Source organism: Lampris incognitus, chromosome 16 (genome assembly GCF_029633865.1).
Source record: "Lampris incognitus isolate fLamInc1 chromosome 16, fLamInc1.hap2, whole genome shotgun sequence".
Taxonomy (NCBI): domain Eukaryota; kingdom Metazoa; phylum Chordata; class Actinopteri; order Lampriformes; family Lampridae; genus Lampris; species Lampris incognitus.
Genome location: NC_079226.1, coordinates 404,320 through 424,764, shown reverse-complemented (window position 1 = coordinate 424,764; position 20,445 = coordinate 404,320). Strand labels below are relative to the sequence as shown.

The 20,445-nt window shown below is 46.9% G+C and overlaps 1 protein-coding gene across 1 annotated transcript in view; it reads right to left on the bottom strand.

Moving 5' to 3' along the window:
- Window positions 1-20,445, bottom strand: part of tecpr2 (tectonin beta-propeller repeat containing 2) — a 152,072-nt gene that overhangs the window by 91,422 nt on the left and 40,205 nt on the right. The window contains exons 14-17 of the mRNA XM_056295835.1: window positions 15,692-15,901; window positions 15,518-15,585; window positions 4,277-4,392; window positions 839-1,012 (exon numbers count right to left, since the gene is read on the bottom strand). Coding sequence (XP_056151810.1) covers window positions 839-1,012; window positions 4,277-4,392; window positions 15,518-15,585; window positions 15,692-15,901 — 568 coding nt within the window. The remainder of the gene's footprint in view (window positions 1-838; window positions 1,013-4,276; window positions 4,393-15,517; window positions 15,586-15,691; window positions 15,902-20,445) is intronic.

Below are 20,445 nucleotides of genomic sequence, written 5' to 3'. Positions count from 1 at the left end.
ACAGACAGGTTAGACAGGCAGACAGGTTAGACACAGACATGTTAGTTAGACAGACAGGTTACACACAGACAGGTTAAACAGAGAGACAGGTTAGACAGACAGGTTAGACAGACAGGTTAGATCAACAGACAGGTTAAACACAGACAGGTTAGACAGACAGTTAGATCAACAGACAGGTTAAACACAGACAGGTTAGACACAAACAGGTTAGATAGACAGACAAGTTAAACACAGACTGGTTGGTTGAAGACTGTGGGTGGGAAGTATCTGTGACCTAGTTGTCTAAAAGTGTCAGTGGTTCAGAATAAAGATGCTGGTGCTGAATTTAGATCAGAACCACCAACCAAACGCTATATCTGCTCACAGTGGCCAACTTCCACCACCAGCACTGGCACGTTCAAACAGAGAGCGCCACCTAGAGGCCGCCAAAATAACAGCGATCAAAAAGCAGTTGAAATAAATGGAGTATGAGGATAGCTGGTGTTAGAAGAGACACACTGCAGTGAGGTGGGTAGAAGTCAAGTCAGTGTTTATAGCCCAGCCTCAGTGGCTTTACAGCAACACAACATCCTGTGGTAGTAGTAGTTAGATAGACAGACAGGTTAGACACAGACAGGTTAGACACAGGAAGGTTAGACAGACAGTTTGTATAGCCCAACCCAGTGGCTTTACAGCAACACAACCTCCTGGCCTGAGACCCTCGCATCGGATACGTCATTTATTTGGTGTGCACTTTGCTAACATAGAGTAATAAATACCCCCCCCTCGCCCAAAACACACACACACACACACACACACACACACACACACACACACACACACACACACACATACATACCAGTCTGAAGGTACAGGTCTCCATTGGTCCTAATTATCCAGGCGGTGTCATCGCTCAGGGCAACAAAGGAAGTTTGTTCCAGAGCTTTGTACCAGTGACGTTTTCCTTTAATAGTGACTTTTCCACAGGCATAGGCTGTCATGCTCTTCTGCTCCACCTTCCACAGCAGGCAGCCTGGAAGCAAAACACCCTCATGTAGCCTCTAGAAGCTCCAGGCTTTGGATCCCGGTGGGTCTGAGGCACTACTATGTGTTAATGAGCCAGGCTCTGGGGGGAGACTGCATCATTACATTACATTACATTACAATCATTTAGCCGACGCTTTTATCCAAAGCGACTTACAATAAGTGCATCATTTAACGTAGGAAATCAGGAGAACTACTAGTCATCAGAGGTCATAAGTGCATCTAAACAAGCATCTAAAAGCAAAACCAGTGCTAAAGTAAAAGTGCAAGAAAGAGATTTCTTTTAAACGAGTGAATACAATAAGTGCTAAGAACAAGTAACAGGGTAGTATTTCTTGAAGACGTGAGTTTTCAACCTGCGCCGAAAGATGGGCAGCGATTCCGCTGTCCTGACATCAGTGGGGAGTTCATTCCACCACTGTGGGGCCAGGACAGAAAAGAGCCGTGACCGGGTCGATCAGCAGCAGGGGCCTCTGAGCGATGGGGCAACCAGGCGTCCTGAGGCAGCAGAGCGAAGTGGTCGGGTGGGGGGTGTAGGGCTTGACCATGGCCTGGAGATAGGAAGGAGCTGTTCCTTTCCCTGCCCTGTAGGCCAGCACCAGAGACTTAAACTGGATGCGATCAGCTACTAGGAGCCAGTGTAAGGACATGAGAAGGGGAGTTGTGTGGGAGAACTTAGGGCGGTTGAACACCAGACAAGCTGCAGCTTTCTGAACAAGCTCCAGTGGTCTGATGGCCGATGCTGGGCCGCCAGCAAGGAGGGAGTTGCCGTAGTCCAGCCAGGAGATGACCAGAGCCTGGATGAGCACCTGTGCCGTCTCGTCGGTGAGGGATAGGCGAATCCTCCTGATGTTATAGAGGAGAAATCTGCAGGAACGAGCAACTGATGCAACGTTTGCAGCAAAAGACAATTGGTCGTCCAGAATCACACCCAGATTCCTCGCAGTCCGAGTTGGCGTCACCACGGTGTTGTCAATGGTGATGGCCAGGTCTCGGTGCAGGCAACCTTTCCACGGGGGGAACATCAGCTCTGTCTTGTCCAGATTGGGCTTCAGGTGGTGTGTCACCATCCACTCCGAGATGCCAGTCAACCATGCAGCAATGCGTGGCTCTACTTATGTGTTAGTGGGAGGAAAGGACAAGATCAGCTGGGTGTCATCTGAATAACAATGGTAAGAGAAGTCATGCGAGCGAATAACAGAACCCAGGGATGTTGTGTGCAGGGAGAAAAGGAGAGGACCCAGAACCAAACCTTGTGGAACGCCTGTAGTCAGTCTGCGAGGCTCCGACACAGATCCCCTCCATGTCACCTGGTAGGAGTGACCCGTCAGGTAGGATGCAAACATTGAGAGTGCAGAGCCTGTGACACCCAGCCCTTCGAAGGTAAAGAGGAGGATCTGGTGGTTCACTGTGTCGAACGCAACTGACAGGTCCAGGAGTATCAGGACAGAGGAGAGAGAGTTTTCTCTCGCAGACTGCAATGATTCTGTCACTGCAAGGAGGGCCGTCTCTGTCGAGTGACCCACCTTGAACCTGGTTGGGGTCCAGGAGGTTGTTATGGTGGAGGTACAAAAGAAATTGGTTAAAGACAGCACATTCAAAAGTTTTGGATAGAAAGGGTAGAATGGAAACCGGTCTGTAGTTTTTGACATCAGAGGGGTTAAGTGATAGTTTCTTGAGAAGGGGGGTGACTCTAGCAGTCTTGAAGGCAGATGGAAAGCATCCTGCCTGGAGGGAGGTGTTGATGAGGTGGGTTAGTAAGGGAAGGCGTTCAGGTGCTATCGACTGAAGAAGAGGGGAGGGGACCGGGTCAAGGGAACATGTGGTGGGGTGACTGGATACGATGAGGTTGAGGACCTCGTCGGGGGAGAGCGGAGCGAGGTGGGATAGGGTGGGATGTGGAGAGGTAAGGGAGGGTGCAGAGGGTGGGATAGTGCAAGCAGCACTAAACGGATGGTGAGAAAAAGAAGATCTGATGTCGTTTACCTTCTTGTCAAAGAAGTTAGCGAAGTCATCAGGGAGAAGGGAGGAAGTAGGAGGAGGAGGTGGAGGTTGAAGAAGTGTAGAGAAGGTTTCAAAGAGTTTCTTAGGATTAGAGGCAGAGGATAGGATTTTAGAGCGATAGAAGGCAGCCTTAGCAGCAGAAAGGGAGGAGGAGAAAGTTGAAAGAAGAGACTGGAAGTTGAGAAGGTCCTCTGAGAGTTTGCCTTTTCTCCATTTGTGCTCTGCCACTCTTAGGCTTCGTCTGTCAGTACATACTGAGTCGGACAGCCAAGGGGTAGGTGGAGTTGGGCGTGCAGGTCTGGAGGTGAGGGGACAGATTGTCCAGAGAAGAGGAGAGGGTAGAGAGAAGAAGATCAGTAGCACTGTCAGGGGGTAGGAGAGAGCAAGATTCAGCTGTAGGGAGGATAGAGGTAACAGAGGAAGAAAGATCAGTGGTGGAGAGAGAGCGCAGGTGTCTACGGGTGGAAACCATGTGGGTAGGGGAAGGGGCTGAGGGGGGAGAAGAGAGGGAGAGAGAGTAGGACATGAAATAGCGGGCAGAGAGCTGGAGGGGAGTAACAGAGAGATTGGAAATAGGACAGTGTCTAGTAAAGATAAGGTCGAGCTGGTTGCTGGCCTTGTGGGTAGGAGGAGAGGGTGAGAAGTGAAGGTGAAAGGAGGAGAGGAAAGAGAGAAGACTGACTGAACAACCAGTATTTGTCTATTAGAGTCACGTGAGTGCCCATGTGAAATGTAGAAAAGCAGCCACGTTTGTATAATAGTGAGCTGCTTATCTGAATGGAGTAAACATTCACCATTATTAGACAGGTTAGGTGATAACATACAACCAGAGCTAAAATGTTTACAACATTCACCATTATGAGACAGGCTAGGTGATAACATACAACCAGAGCTAAAATGTTTACAACATTCACCATTATGTGACAGGCTAGGTGATAACATACAACCAGAGCTAAAATGTTTATAACATTCACCATTATGAGACAAGTTAGGTGATAACATACAACCAGAGCTAAAATGTTTACAACATTCACCATTATGAGACAGGTTAGGTGATAACATACAACCAGAGCTAAAATGTTTACAACATTCACCATTATTGGACAGGTAAGGTGATAACATACAACCACAGCTAAAATGTTTACAACAGAACACAACTTTTGCAAAGGCACATTTGCAAAGCCTGATCGATTCCCTTTTATTTGACAAATAAGGTCTTATTAGTAATAGATTGGTCTAAGTTGCTGACCTGAGGGTGACAGTGCCACCTGATGGACATCATCTTCAAATCGCTGCCAGTTAAGGCCTCCTTCAGCCAGCGCACTGCAGAACAACCCTCCTTTAAAGTCCAGACACCACACGTACCTGAAAAACACATCTTCGTTAAACTCTAGACACATGTGTGAACTCCCTCAGGTCATCATGTCAGACATAAACATGGTTTTCAGTGGTGTATGGCCCTGAAATTACTATGAACACACACATACCTGGACATTTAGTGTATTTCCTAATCCATATTTGCTGAGTTCCTAATTTGTGTCAGTGAATAACATCTATCTCTCTATCTCTCTATCAATCTAAATGTGTATACACACACACACACACACACACACACACACAAGGATGGAAAGGATGATATGAATATGAAATCTCCAAATACTTTATTTGTACAACATTTCCTTTCATTTCCTCATAATAACACCTTAATTTTCATTTAAATTTTAATACATGGTCACTCCTCATACATATTCAGTTAAAGCTTTCTTGGTCTTGGAACAAATAATACTGACGTGTTATGTAGGTACGACGTGTACTCCCTGTCCATGAGGTCTTCAACTCTCACCTCTGGAAGAAGTTCTCATGTATCCCGAGGGAGGCTGGGGACATGGAGTCTGAGTGGGCCATGTTCAAAGCCTCTATTGCAGATGTGGCAGGTAGGAGCTGTAGTCATAAGGTCATAGGTGCCAGTCGAAGTGGCAACCTAAGAACCCACTGGTGGACACCAGTGGTGAGGGAAGCTGTCAGGCTGAACAAGGAGGCCTTTCGGGCTTGGTGGCCCAGGGGTCTCCTGAAGCAGCAGACAGGTACCAGTAGGCCAGAAGGGTTGTCGCTTCGGAGGTCGCGGAAGCAAAAACTCAGGTGTGGGAGGAGTTTGGCGAGGCTATGGAGAAGGACTTTCGGTTGGCCTCAAGGAAGTTATGGCAAACCATTCGGCGACTCAGGAAGGGGAAGCAGGGCTTGACTCAGGCTGTGTTTAGCCAGGGAGGGGAACTGCTGATCCGGACTGAGGATGTTGCCAGGCAGTGGAAAGAGCACTTTGAGGAGCTCCTGAACCCGGCTAACACATCCTCAGTTGAGGGGGTAGAGTCTGAAGAGTTGGGGGAAGCCCCACTTATTTCCCTGGCAGAGATCTCTGAGATAGTTAAAAAGCTCCTCGGCGGCAAGGCACCGGGTGTGGATGAGATTCACCCTGGGATGCTGAAGGCTCTGAACATTGTTGGGCTGTCTTGGCGGACATGCCTCTTCAGTGTCGCATGGAGGTCGGGGACAGTACCTGTGGAGTGGTAGCCGGGGATGTGGTTCCCATATTCAAAAAGGGGGACCAGAGGGTGTGCTCCAATTATCGGGGCATCACACTGCTCAGCCTCCCTGGGAAAGTCTACTCTAAGATGCTGGAAAGGAGGCTCTGATCGATTGTCGAACCTCGGATCCAGGAAGAACAATACGGATTCTGTCCTGGCTGTGGAACAACAGACCAACTCTTTATTCTTGCAGAAGTGCTGGGGGGCCATGGGAGTTTGACCAGCCAGCCTATATGTGTTTTGTGGACTGAGTATGGGGTAACGGGGCAGTTGCAACAAGCCATCTGGTCCTTGTATAACCAAAGTGAGAGTTGTTTCAGCATTCTTGGCACCAAGTCAAACATATTTTCGGTGGGTGTCAGACTCTGCCAAGGTTGTCCCTTGTCTCCAATTCTGTTTGTGATATTTATGGACAGGATCTCAAGGCGCAGCCAATGTGAGGAGTGTGCCCGTTTTGAAAACTTCAGAATTGAATCTCTGCGCTTCGCAGACATGGTTTTGTTGGCTTCCTCAGAACATGATCTCCAGTGCAGTTTGGGGCTGTGCAGGTGGTTTACAGCTGAGTATGAAAGGGCAGGGATGAGAGTCAGCACCTCCAAGTCTGAGGCCATGGTTCTCTACCAGAAAATGGTGGATTGTTCCCTCCGGGTTGGGGATGAGTTGTTGCCTCAAGTAAAGGAGTTCAAGTATCTTGGGGTCTTGTTCACGAGTGAGGGTAGGACGGAGCAGGAGATTGACAGGCAGATTGGTGCAGCATCAGCGGTAATGTGGATGTTGTACCGGACCGTTGTGGTGAAGAGGGAGCTGAGCCGGAAGACAAAGCTCTCTATTTACCAGTCAATCTTCGTTCCAACCCTCACCTATGGTCATGAGCTTTGGGTAGTGACCGCAAGGGCGAGATCACAGATACAAGTGGCTGAAATTAGTTTCTTCCGTAGAGTGTCTGGGCTCGGTCTTAAAGATAGGAGGAGGAGCTCGGACATCTGGAGGGAGCTCAGAGTAGAGCCGCTGCTACTTCGCGTCAAAAGGAGCCAGTTGAGCTGGTTCAGGCATCTGATTAGGATGCCTCCTGGGCACCTTCCTTTGGAGGTTTTCTGGGCACGTCCAACTGGGAGGAGACCCCTGGGTAGACCCAGAACTTGCTGGAGGAACTACATGTCCAATCTGGCCTGGGAACGGCTTGGAATCCCCCAGGAGGAGTTGGAGGGTGTTGCTGGGGAGAGGGACGTCTGGAGTGCCCTACTTAGCTTGCTGTCACCGCGACCCAGCCCCAGTGAAGCGGCTGATGATGAGATGAGATGAATCTGGGGTTGCCTTTCACTCACTGGTGAGCACTGAAGAAGGATGAGAATGACAAGCGACGTGGAGTTGGACTGTACACTGGGATGTGCTGTGGCAACTGCGTTCAGGGGGCGTGCGCTTCTGGTGACATTGGGCCGGGGAGGAGGGGCCAACTGTTAATAGTGTTTACAAACTGAAACCAACGAATCCCACTTGTTCTACGTTTAATTTTGATACTATTCATTTCATTTTATTTTATTGTCATTAAAAACAATGTGTAGGCACGTGTAAAAATGAAATGAGGCCTGCAGCTTCGCCAAACCGAGCAAGACAGACATAGACAAACAGAGCAAACATAGTGTAAGATACACCAGAAGGACAAAAGTATTGGGACACCTGGCCATTACGCCTACAGGAGTTTTTATAATAATAATAATAATAATAATAAACCTTATTTGTAAAGCACCTTTCATACATAACATGCAGCACAAAGTGCTTTACATTAAAAATAAGGGAAACAATAAAACTTAACAACAATACAGATAAAATAAGTTAAAAGTAATAAAACACAGACCTAGGCAAAAAAACATAAAACAAGGCAAGAAATAAAACCACAGTACAAGATAAAAAATAAGAGTAAAAGAAATATAAAGTGGAATTAATTATAAGCAGGAGCATAAAAATGGGTCTTGAGCTGCTTCTTAAAATTATCTATGGACGTTGCTTCTCTTATTTGTTGGGGGAGTCTATTCCAAGCCTCTACTACTACTACTACTTTTGGCTGCTCCTGTTAGGGGTCACCAAAGCGGATCATCCGTTTCCATTTCGTCCTATCTTCTACATCTTCCTCTGGCCCACCAGCCACCTGCATGTCCTGCCTCACCACATCCATAAACCTCCTCTTTGGCCTTCCTCTTTTCCTCTTTCCTGGCAGCTCCATATTCAGCATCCTTCTCCCAATATACCCAGCATCTCTCCTCCACACATGTCCAAGCCATCTCAATCTTGCCTTTCTTGCTTTGTCTCCAAACAGTCCAACTTGAGCGGTCCCTCTAATATAATCCTTCCTAATCCTGTCCTTCTTCGTCACTCCCAGTGAAAATCTTATCATCTTCAACTCTGCCACCTCCAGCTACGCCTCTTGTCTTTTTGTCAGTGCCACTGTCTCCAAATATAACATAGCTGGTCTCACAACCATCCTGTAAACCTTCCCTTTAACTATTACTAGTATCCTTCTGTCGCAAATCACTCCTGACACTCTTCTTCACCCACTCCACCCTGCCTGCACTCTCTTCTTCACCTCTCTTCTGCACTCCCCGTTACTTTGGACAGTTGACCCCAAGTATTTAAACTCATATGCCTTCATCACCTCTACTCATTGCATCCTGACCATTCCAGTCATCCCTCTCATTCACACATACGTATTCCGTCTTGCTCCTACTGACTTTCATTCCTCTTCTCTCCAGTGCATACCTCCACCTCTCCAGGCTCTCCTCAACCTGCACCCTAGTCTTGCTACAGATCACAATGTCATCAGTGAACATCATCGTCCATGGAGACTCCTGCCTGATCTTGTCTGTCAACCTGTCCATCACCATTGCAAACAAGAAAGGGCACAGAGCCGATCCTTGATGTAATCCCACCTCCACCTTGAAGCCGTCTGTCATTCCAACCGCACACCTCACCACTGTCACACTTCCCTCATATATATCCTGCATCACTCCTACATACTTCTCTGCAACTCCTGACTTCCTCATACAATACCACACCTCCTCTCTCGGCACCCTGTCGTATGCTTTCTCTAAATCTACAAACACGCAATGCAACTCTTTCTGGCCTTCTCTATACTTCTCAATCAACATTCTCAAAGCAAACATCGCATCTGTGGGGCTCTTTTGTGGCATGAAACCATACTGCCGCTCGCTGATCATCACCTCTCCTCTTAACCTAGCTTCTATTACTCTTTCCCAAATCTTCATGCTGTGGCTGATCAACTTTATACCTCTGTAGTTGCTACAGTTCTGCACATCGCCCTTGTTCTTGAAAATCGGTACCAGTATGCTTCTTCTCCACTCCTCATGCATCCTCCCACTTTCCAAGATTGTGTTAAACAATCTAGTTAAAAACTCCACTGCCATCTCTCCTAAACATCTCCATGCCTCCAAAGGTATGTCATCAGGACCAACTGCCTTTCCACTCTTCATCCTCTTCATAGCTGCCCTCACTTCCTCCTTGTTAATCCACTGAACTTCCTGATTCACTATCCCTACATCATCCAACCTTCTCTCTCTCTCATTTTCTTCATTCATTAGCCCCTCAAGTACTCCTTCAACCTTCTCAGCACACTCTCCTCGCTTGTCAACACATTTCCATCTATCCTTGATTGCCCTAACTAGCTGCACATCATTCACAGCTCGGTCTCTCTGTCTAGCCAGTCGATACAAGTCCTTTTCTCCTTCCTTAGTGTCTAACCTGTCATACAACTCACCATATGCCTTTTCCTTTGCCTTTGGAGTCTATTCCGAGCTGTCCGTGCATAAAAACAAAATGATGCTTCGCCATACTTTTTGTAGTTCATTCTAGGGACATTGAGCAGGCCAGCACCAGAGTGGTTTTAGAATGAGATTCATGACATCTCATTCTAAATCCACAGGCATTATTATGGAGTTGCCCCCCCCCCCCTTTGCAGCTATATAGAGTGTGCATTTTAACTTCTGTAGTGATTCTGAATTGCTGGTTCATCTAGAATAGAGTAAGTATCACCTTTGTTACTTAACAAGTTGCTATTAGTCTTATTCCACCTGCTTAAGTATTAGTCCTTTTCTCTATACATCTGCTGCTGGTTCCTAGTGGAAACTCGTGGGATCTTATTCTAGCTGTAGCTGTCTTATTCTAGCTGTAGCTCTTTTTTCTTCTTCTTCCACCTAGTGTGTCCTTAAATATTTCTTGTTGCCTAGCTGTTTTGACTTAGTTATCCTTTTAGCTTATAAATATATTCCTTGGTAACTTGCTGTTTGCAGTTCTAATTGTATTGGGTGAGGTTTGATAGAGTTTTACATAAGTGACCAATTTCTGGGCAATAGGCCTACTTTCATTTTAACTCTTATGCCAACTGGGTGTTAAGTGGCCAGGGTGTGGCCTGCACTCCTGGCAGAAAATTAGCAATTAGTTTTCTTTAAATCACTGCTGCTACTTGGAAGTGTCAAGCAAACAAGCTGAGGGAAAACAGGTCTAGGCTGAACGAACGCTAGACTGAACAAAGGCAAGCGCAACTTTTTCAAGCCAAGATTTCATCAAGCAAGGACTGCTCTGTATTTTGTGTACCTAGTATAGACTATGCGTTTCCTTCACATTCCAGTCCTTTCCTCTTCCCGGGACTGGCATAGACGTTGGGTCACTCCTAGGCACTGTGACCCTACCAATCTCATCTATCCCACTCTCTCCACTCAGATTGAGCAAGTGGTGATGGGAGGGCTCTGGAATTTCCAGTCCGCGGTGCCAAAAGCTGAGTTTATCTCAGGCTAGGCATCCTTGCTCTCCCTCAACTTTCTTGCTCCAACTGAGACCTGGATCATGACAGAAAACACTACCACAACCGCAGCTCTGTCTGATGTGTACTCTTTTTCTCACACTCCCAGAGCTGGGAGGCGAGGTGGTGGTACTGGCCTGCTAATCTCCCCAAAATTGAAATACTCCCTTGTTTCCATTCCACAATTTTCTCCGCCCTCTTTTGAATTTCATGCTGTTACTGTCTCTTATCCAGTCAAACTCACCATTGTGGTTGTGTACCGCCCACCAGGCCCCCTTGGTGAGTTTTGGACTTGGTGAGTTTCTGGAGGAGCTTGACACACTTGCCTCATACTTCCCTGATGATGACTCTGCATTTATCCTTCTTGGTGACTTCAACATCCACACTGACAAGCCAGATCCTCTTCTCTCTTTCCTCTCCTCCTTTCAACTTCACCTCTCACCCTCGCCTCCTACCCACAAGGCCGGCAATCAGCTCGACCTTATCTTTATTAGACACTGTCCTATTTCCAATCTCTCTGTTACTCCCCCCCAGCTCTCTGCCCACTATTTCATGTCCTACTCTCTATCCAAAACGTTTGCATGTGCTGTCTTTAACCAACTGTCTTTGTACCTCCACCAGAACAACCTCCTGGACCCCAACCAGTCTGGGTTCAAGGTGGGTCACTCGACAGAGACGGCCCTCCTTGCAGTGACAGAATTGCTGCACTCTGCGAGAGCAAATGATCTCTCCTCCTTCCTGATACTCCTGGACCTGTCAGCTGCATTCGACACAGTGAACCACCAGATCCTCCTCTTTACCCTCGAGGGGCTGGGTGTCACAGGCTCTGCACTCTCAATGTTTGCATCCTACCTGACGGGTCGCTCCTACCAGGTGACATGGAGGGGACCTGTGTCGGAGCCTCGCAGACCGACTACAGGCATTCCACAAGGTTCGGTTCTGGGTCCTCTCCTGTTCTCCCTGTACACAATATCCCTGGGTTCTGTTATTCGTTTGCATGACTTCTCTTACGATTGTTATGCCGATGACTCCCCCTCTGTCACACAAGTAGAGACATGCATTGCTGCGTGGTTGACTGGCATCTCGGAGTGGATGGCGACACACCACCTGAAGCCCAATCTGGACAAGACAGAGCTGATGTTCCTCCCAGGAAAAGGTTGCCCGCACCGAGACCTGGCCATCACCATTGACAACACCGTGGTGACGCCAACTCGGACTGCGAGGAATCTGGGTGTGATTCTGGACGACCAACTGTCATTTGCTGCAAACGTTGCATCAGTTGCTCGCTCCTGCAGATTTCTCCTCTATAACATCAGGAGGATTCGCCCATACCTCACCGACGAGACGGCACAGGTGCTCATCCAGGCTCTGGTCTCCTCCCAGCTGGACTACGGCAACTCCCTCCTCGCTGCCGCCCCAGCATCGGCCATCAGACCACTGGAGCTTGTTCAGAAAGCTGCAGCTTGTCTGGTGTTCAACCGCCCTAAGTTCTCCCACACAACTCCCCTTCTCATGTCCCTACACTGGATCCCAGTAGTTGCTCGCATCCAGTTTAAGACTCTGGTGCTAGCCTACAGGGCAGTGATAGAAACAGCTCCTTCCTATCTCCAAGCCATGGTCAAGCCCTATACCCTTATCTGACCACTTCGCTCTGCTGCCTCGGGACGCCTGGTTGCCCCATCGCTCAGAGGCCCCGGCTGCCAATCGACCCGGTCACAGCTCTTTTCTTTCCTGGCCCCACAGTGGTGGAATGAACTCCCCACTGATGTCAGGACAGCGGAGTCACTGCCCATCTTTCGGCACAGGTTGAAAACGTACCTCTTCAAGAAGTACTACCCTGTTACTGGCTCGTAGCACTTACTGTATTCACTCATTAATAAAAAATAATTCTTTCTCGCGCTTTTACTTTAGCACTGGTTCTGCTCTCATAGGTGCATCTGAGAAGATGCACTTATGCCCTCTGATGACCAGTAGTTCTCCTGATTTCCTATGTTAAATGATGCACTTATTGTAAGTTGCTTTGGATAAAACCGTCGGCTAAATGATTATAATGTAATGTAATCCTCCCACGTGCTATGTCCCCCTGGCGAAACTCCTCACTGTCAGGTGAAAAGAAGCGGTTGGCGACTCCACATATATCGGTGGAGGGATGTGGTAGTCTGCAGCCCTCCCCGGATCGGCAGAGGGGGTAGAGCAGCGACCGGGAAGGCTCGGAAGAGTGGGATAATTGGCCAGATACAATTGGGGAGTAAAAAGGGGGGGAAAAGCTACTATATACAGATGAAGACTAAAAGCTAAAGATAAGTATAAAAAATAGCACAAGTATAAACATATTTACAGACATTCAGTGGGTAGCCAGGTTCATGTGGGTAATAGCTTGGGGAAAGAAGCCGAGGCTCCTGTAGTGCATGCCAGAGCGCAGGGGGTAGAAGTTGGTGAGAATTTTGAGGGATAGACGGGAGCTCCTCAGCCTCCTCAGGAAATGCAGGTGTTGTTGGGCCCTTTTCACAAGGGCCTAGGTGTTTGATGTCCAGGAGAGGTCCTCACTGATGTGGACTTCAAGGAATTTAAAGCTGGAGACACGCTCCACTTCCACCCCATTAATGGGTATGGGGGAGTGGCTGCAGCTTCTAGACCTCCTGAAGTCTACAACCAGCTCCTTTGTCTTCTGCACATTGAGGACAAGATTGTTAGTGGTGTACCATGATGTGAGGTGCTGAATCTCATCCCCATAGCCCGTCTCGTCATTGTTGGTGTTACAGCCTATGACTGTGGTGTCATCTGCCAACTTCACTATAATATTTGAAGGGTGAGTTAGTAGGCAGTCATGGGTAAAGTGCGAGAAAAGGAGGGGCATCTGTGCTGAGGGTCAGGGTGGAGGAGGTGTGGTCACCTAACCTAACAGACTGAGGTCTGTTGGTCAGGAAGTCCAGGGTTCAGTTACAGAGGAAGGGGTTGAGGCCAAGGGAGAGGAATTTGGTGGTTAGTCTGGCGGGGATGATAGTGTTGAAGGCAGAGCTATAATCTGTAATCTATAAACAGCATCCAGATGTATGTGTTGTTAAGTTCAAGGTGGGTCAGAGCAAAGTGCAGGGCAGTGGCAATGGCATCCTCTGTAGACCTTTTGGGATGGTAGGTGAACTGATGTGGGTCGAATGTGGGGGGCGGGGATAATGTTTTTGATGTGAGCCAGAACTAGTCTCTCAAAGTAATTCATGGCAATGGGGGTGAGTGCTATGGGTCGGTAGTCATTCAGTCATGTGGGTGTTGATTTCTTGGGGACAGGAAGAGGTGGTCTTGAAGCATACCGGGACTATGGATTGGGACAGGAAGAGGATAAATATAGTTGTGATGACCTCAACCAGCTGGTTGGAGCATTCCTGGAGGATCCGACCCAGTATGCCGTCCGGTCTGGCAGCCTTCCGTGTGTTCACTCTGCGCAGTAATTCTCTGACCTCTGTGATCGATAGTGAGCACCTGGTTTTCTGGATGGGTGGGGATTTTTGTGGCTGGGTCAGTATTGTCCTTGCCGAAGGGGGCACAGAAATTATTTAGCTTGTCTGACAGGGAGGCATCATGGACAGTGGGGCCGCTATTGAAGCTTTTGTAGTCTTTGATAGACTGAATGCCTTGACACATTCGCCGGGGTTCGGAGTTATCGTGAAAGTAATCCTCTATTTGTAAGGAATAGTTATTTTTGGCTGTTCTGATGCCCTTTTCGAGGTTGGATCTGGCTGCACTGTAGGCCTCGCAGTTACCTGACTTGAATGCAGCATCCCGGGTTTTCAGTAGCTGCCAGACCCATCCAAGGTTTCCGGTCTGGAAAGGTGCGGATTAATTTTTTTGTTGTGACACTCTCAGTGCAAAAGTTAATGTAGGCTAGTATGGCAGATGTCTTTTCATTAATGTCTATATGGGAGCCATGGGTAGCTGAATGTGCAAAAATATTCCAGTCTGTGTTGTCAAAACAGTCCTGGAGTTCAGAGACTGCTCTTTCTGGCCAGACAGTGATCGTCTTTGCTGCTGGCTTGATTCGTTTTATGAGGGTTTGTAGGCTGGAATCAGGAACAGGCAGAGGTGGTCAGAATGCCCCTGGTGGGGGCAGGGAGTAGCTTTGTATGAGTCCTTGATGTTTGTATAGAGATGGTCCAGGGTGTTTTGTCCCCTAGTGGGGCAGGAGACATGCTGATGGAATTTGGGCAATACAGCCCTGAGGTTAGCCTGATTACAATCACCACCTACGATAAAGGCATTGTCCGGGTGTTTGGTCTGTTGTCTGCTGGTGGCACATTGTAGCCGCTTAAGTGCTTCCTTAGCATTAGCATGTGGGGGGATGTATACAGCGGCGATGGTAATGGCCGTTAGCTCCCTGGGCAGGTAAAAAGACCTGCACTGAATCATAAGGAGCTTGAGATCAACAGAGCAATGCCTTTCAACGATGTTTATATTGTTGCACCAAGAGTTATTGACATAAATACTCAAGCCTCCTCTGCGGATCTTGCCGGAGTGCGCTGTTTTTATAAGCACTGTATGGAATCATCATAAAGTACATGACATAACCCATCCCATATGATTAAACTTTTACATACATGAACTAAGGAATCACTTTAAGTACCTTTTGGCTATAATAGCTGGAGCAATAGCATAGCATCTCTAAGTCAAGTCAATTTTATTTGTATAGCCCAATAACACAAATTACAAATATGCCTCAAGAGGCTTTATAGCAACACAACATCCTGTCCTTAGAACCTCAAATCGGATAAGGAACAACTCCCTAAAAAAACCTTTAACAGGGAGAAAAAATAGGAAGAAACCTCAGGGAGAGCAAGAGAAGAGGATCTCTCTCCCAAGACGGACAACATGCAATGATGTTGTGTTTACACAATTTACACAATACAACACTGAGAGAGGACAACACAATTATAATGGAACTATACAATTTATGAAGAATATGATGAGCAGGATGCGAAACAGTGTCCAGACACCACCGGAACAGTCCAGGACCCAAGCCACGCAACCAGCATCACCATGTAAAAAAAAAAAAATCTCTAAGCCACAATGACCCAGCATGGAAAGACCCTCCCACTCATACACCTACCTGTCAGTCACCTGTAGACTTAGGATGCCACAGCCTGGTCCTGTGTAGCCCATCCAGCTCTCTGCCAGCTGTGGGGTGGGGTGGGAAGGTGGTAGGCAGACATACACTTTTTAACTAATGTCTTTTGCGTCACTCAATATTGCTAATTTGACAACTGTTCCACACATATATCACCTGGTCTACTTTGTACTTGGCTTTTTCATGGTCCATCTGTTTGTCTGTCTGGAGGGACAACACACTCAAGCAGTCTCCTACACTGACAATAGAGGGCGTTCCATGGCCGTAGATGTCTTCTTCCTCATCACTGGATATGTAAGGCTGTCTGTCCAAACAGGACACAGTGGAATAGAACATTTGGTTACCCAAACTGCTGCGGTGCACTTCCTAAAAAAGGAATGAGAGCAGGAGAAAAACAGGAAGAAATGTTACAAAGAAAAAATGGGAGCGTTGGGTACAAAAATCGCAGAAAAAAACAAAAATACTATAAATATTACAATATCACTACTAATACGAGATTACCACTACAAATACTAGACTACCATCACTACTGCTAGACTACTACCATTAATACTAGACAATCATTACCAATACCACTCCTACCACTAAATTTAGAATTTCACTACTTATATACTAGACTACCATTACTAACACTACAATAACACAAATACTAGACTACCATCATTACTATAATTCGAGACTACCACCAATAACACTAGATTATCATTACTAATACTATCATTATAATATAATCACTCTATACTATATACAATATACTATAATATAATCACTTGAGCTGTGTGAAGTCCCCTCTTGCTTCAAGAGTTCCACTATCATCCTGGTCCCCAAGAAACCCCGTATCACAGGATTAAATGACTACAAGCCCACTGCCCTAATGTCTGTGTTCATGAAATCCTTGGAGAGACTGGTGTTGGCCCACCTGAAGGAAACCACAGGCCCCCTGCTCGACCCCCTGCAGTTTGCCCACCGAGCAAACAGGTCAGTGGATGATGCAGTCAACATGGGATTGCACTACATCTTCCAACACCTTGACTCCCCAGTGACACACACAAGGGTCCCGTTTGTGGACTTCAGCTCAGCGTTCAACACCAGCGTCCGAGATATCCTCCACTCCAAACTCACCGGGCTCACTGTACCAGCCCCCATCTGCCAGTGGATTAAAACTTCCTGAAAGATTGGAGGCAGCTGGGGAGGCTGGGGAAAATCACATCCAGCACCCAGACAATCAGCACTAGTGCCCCCCAGGGATGTGTGCTCCCCCCTTTACACAAATGACTGCACCTCAGGTGACCCACCTGTTAAACTCCTAAATTTGCGGACGACACAACCATCCTTGGCCTTATCCGGGATGGTGATGAGTCTGCATATAGACAAGAGGTTGATCAGCTGGCCCTCTGGTGCGGCCAGAACCTGGAGCTGAACACGCTCAACACAGTGAAGATGACAGTGGACTTCAGGAGGAGCCCCCCCCCCACCCCCCAACACTGCCATACTCACCATACTCAACAGCATGGTGTCTACAGTGAAAACCTACAGACTTCTGGGTTCCACAATCTCTCAGGACCTAAGGTGGGCATCCAACAGAGAATCAATCATCAAATCATCAAAAAGGCCCAGCAGAGGGTGTACTTTCTCCGCCAGCTCAAGAAATTACGTCCGCTTCCGCTGTGGGAAGAAGGCGGCACAAATTCACGTTGCCAGTGGCCTCACTCAATACCGGTGAGGGAAGATGCCGTCTTCATTTGATGGCTGGGAGAGCTGGTGCTGGATCAGCTGGGAGAGCTTGGTCTGCTGCGTCCTGTGGGCCCAGGGATCACAGCCCTGTTCGGAGCTGTGCCCGAAGAGGAAACACTGAGGGCAGTCTTGCAGGACACGGAAGCAGGGCAGGCTAAGCCAATTGCAAGCCCATGCAGACCAGCAGCTCTGATAACACCGAGGGTGGTCTGCTGGCAGCCTTGCCTAATATTGACTGTGTTTTTGGTGTCGTCGTGTGGAGTGCGGGGAGATGTGTTGAAGTTGTCTGGTTCAGAGAGCTGGCATTGGATTGGCTGGGGGAGCCTGGTCTGCTGTGTTTGGTGGGCCCAGGGACCACGGCCATGCCTGGAGCTGCACCTGAGGAGGAAACACTGAGGGCGGTCTGACAGGACGCAGAAGCGGGGCAGGCTAAGCTAACTGCTAGCTCATGCAGACTGGCAGTTCCGACAGTCATCCTGGCATTCGTTCTCTCTAACAGTGATTTTTTTTTGGTAGTTTGATATATGTGTTCTTGTAGTTTTTAGATATGTGTTTTTGTTTTTGTCTTTGTGTTGCACTGTTGTGGGCTGGGGGAAATTATATTCGTTTCAAATAAGTGTTCTTGATTCCTGATTCCTGAAATATAATCTGCCTCAGGAACTGTTGATTTGGTTCGGCCACCAAACAGGACAGGGACATACTACAACAGACAGTTAGGGCTTATACACCTCTAGACTCAGGAAACAGGCAGACATTACTGCAGACCCATCACACCCTGGTCACACCCTTTTCCAATGTCTCCCCTCTCTGGCAGGTGCTACAGAGCACTGTACCCCAAAACAACCAGATATAAAAACAGTTTCTATTACGCGGGCTGTCATTCAAATGAACACTTAACACTGTCAAATAAATCAAACCATGTTGTATATACTGTACTGTACATTGTACGTATACTGGTACACTCTGTCATGTACATCTACCTCAGGCATGTATGTAAGTAAGCTGCTAACATCTATTTCAGCATCTCTGATATATTCTCTGCACCACTGAACTTTATCACCTCTTATTTTGCCTGTATAAGTCAGTCCTTGTGTCTATATCTGGAAATTATTGTGTCTTCGTGTTGTTATTCTATGTTAAGTACACTGAGACAGCCACAAAACCGGAGTCAAATTCCATGTATGTGCAAACCTGCATGGCCAATAAACATGATTTTGATTCTGATACTAGAGTACCAACACTAATAATAGACTACTACTAGCACTAGACTACTGCTACTACCACCACTACTCTTGCTACTACTACTACTTTTGGCTGCTCCCGTTAGGGGTCACCACAGTGGATCATCCGTTTCCATTTCTTCCTGTCCTCTGTATCTTCCTCTGTCACACCAGACACCTGCATTTCCTCTCTCACCACATACATAAACCTCCTCTCTGGCCTTCCTATTTTTCTCCTGCCTGGCAGCTCCTTCTTTAGCATCCTTCTCCTAATATACGCAGCATCTGTCCTCCACACATGTCCAAACAATCTGAGTCTTGTCTCTCTTCTCTCCGTCCAACCTGAGCTGACCTTCTAATATATATTTATTCCTAATCCTTTTTTTAAAACAAGGTTAATTTTAAATTTTTCAAACACACCCACAACTACAACCCCTCACCCCCATTGCCCACTCATCCTCCCCACAGACCCATACAAAATCTCCCACCACATTCCTAACCCGCCTGGCAAGCCACCCGAAATAACATGAATTAAATTAAACCATAAGAAAAACTAATAAAGTAAACAAGCAACAAGCATAAATCAAATGAACAAAAGAAAAGGGGAAAAATTAACTAAAAAAATATGTAAATAAATAAGCGAAGGGAAAAGGGAGAATAGAAGAGAAAGGGTTGAGGACTAGACTGAAAGTCCATCAACCCCAGCCACCAACTGAGCATCTAACTCCTCAACAAAGTCTAAAAAGGGCTTCCGTGTCGAGTGGAATTTAGATAAAGATCCTCTCATGTTATATTTGATCTTTTCTAATTTCAATGACTGCATAACCTCTGCAATTCAATGTGCAAAAGTAGGAGGGGAAGCCTCCTTCCATGTGAACAGTATCCATCTCCAAGTTAATAGAGTAGTGTAGGCCACCAGATTTGCCTGAGTAACATTTAAATGTGCACCAGCTGGAACAACCCCAGAGAAGGCACTCAGAGGAGAAGGTTCAAGTGGGAAACATAAAAGTTTGTTCTGGCGTTGGAACGCCGGAACAAAGCTAGTTTCGGGCAGGACCAGATCAAGTTTAGTGCAGCCTAGCAGAGTTAGAAAGTTACGTTTAAAAAGATTATTATATCTCCATGTTACAACAATGCCAAGGTAAGTAAATGTGTTAGGTGAAGTCTTGAACGGAAGGGAGCTAAGTGGACATTTATCTGCCACAGTGTTAATTGGGATTAGTTAACTTTTATGTAAATTGAGTTTATATCCAGAAAAAATTCCAAAATCCTTCAATAATATCAAGATCTTAGAGATGCAGATTAAGGGGTTAGATACAAAAACCAACAGGTCATCGGCAAAAGTGATACCTTGTGTTGCTGGTCTCTATGAAAACCACAGATGTTGTGGTCACTACGCAGGCTATGGCCAGAGGTTCTATTGCCATCGCAAAGAGCAGGGGGCTTAAAGGGCACCCCTGTCTAGCTTCTCTGCGTAACTGGAAAGAGGGAGAGATTATATCATTTGTACATATTGAAGCCTTTGGGGACGAGTGCAATAATCTGACCCAGGATATAAAATTATCACCAAAACCAAATTTTCATAAAGTTAAAAAAAAAAGTAGTCCCACTTCAGCCAGTCGAAAGTCTTTTCCGCGTCAAACGATACCACCACCTCTGGTATCTGAGAAGGCTTAGAATAACGAATGTTAAAACGATAACGAAGATTAAAAAAAAATAGGGCCTGTTTTTGACAAATCCAGTCTGGTCTGGGGAAATTTTAACTGGAAGCACTGTCTCTAAATGGTGAGCTAAGGCTTTAGACAGTATCTTCACATCAGTATTAAGTACCAATACAGGTGATTAAGGTTTATGGATCTGGTGAGGGAAGATATGCAGGTGGCTGGTGTGACAGAGGAAGACTTAGAAGACAGGAAGAAATGGAAATGGATGATCCGCTGTGGCGACCCCTAACGG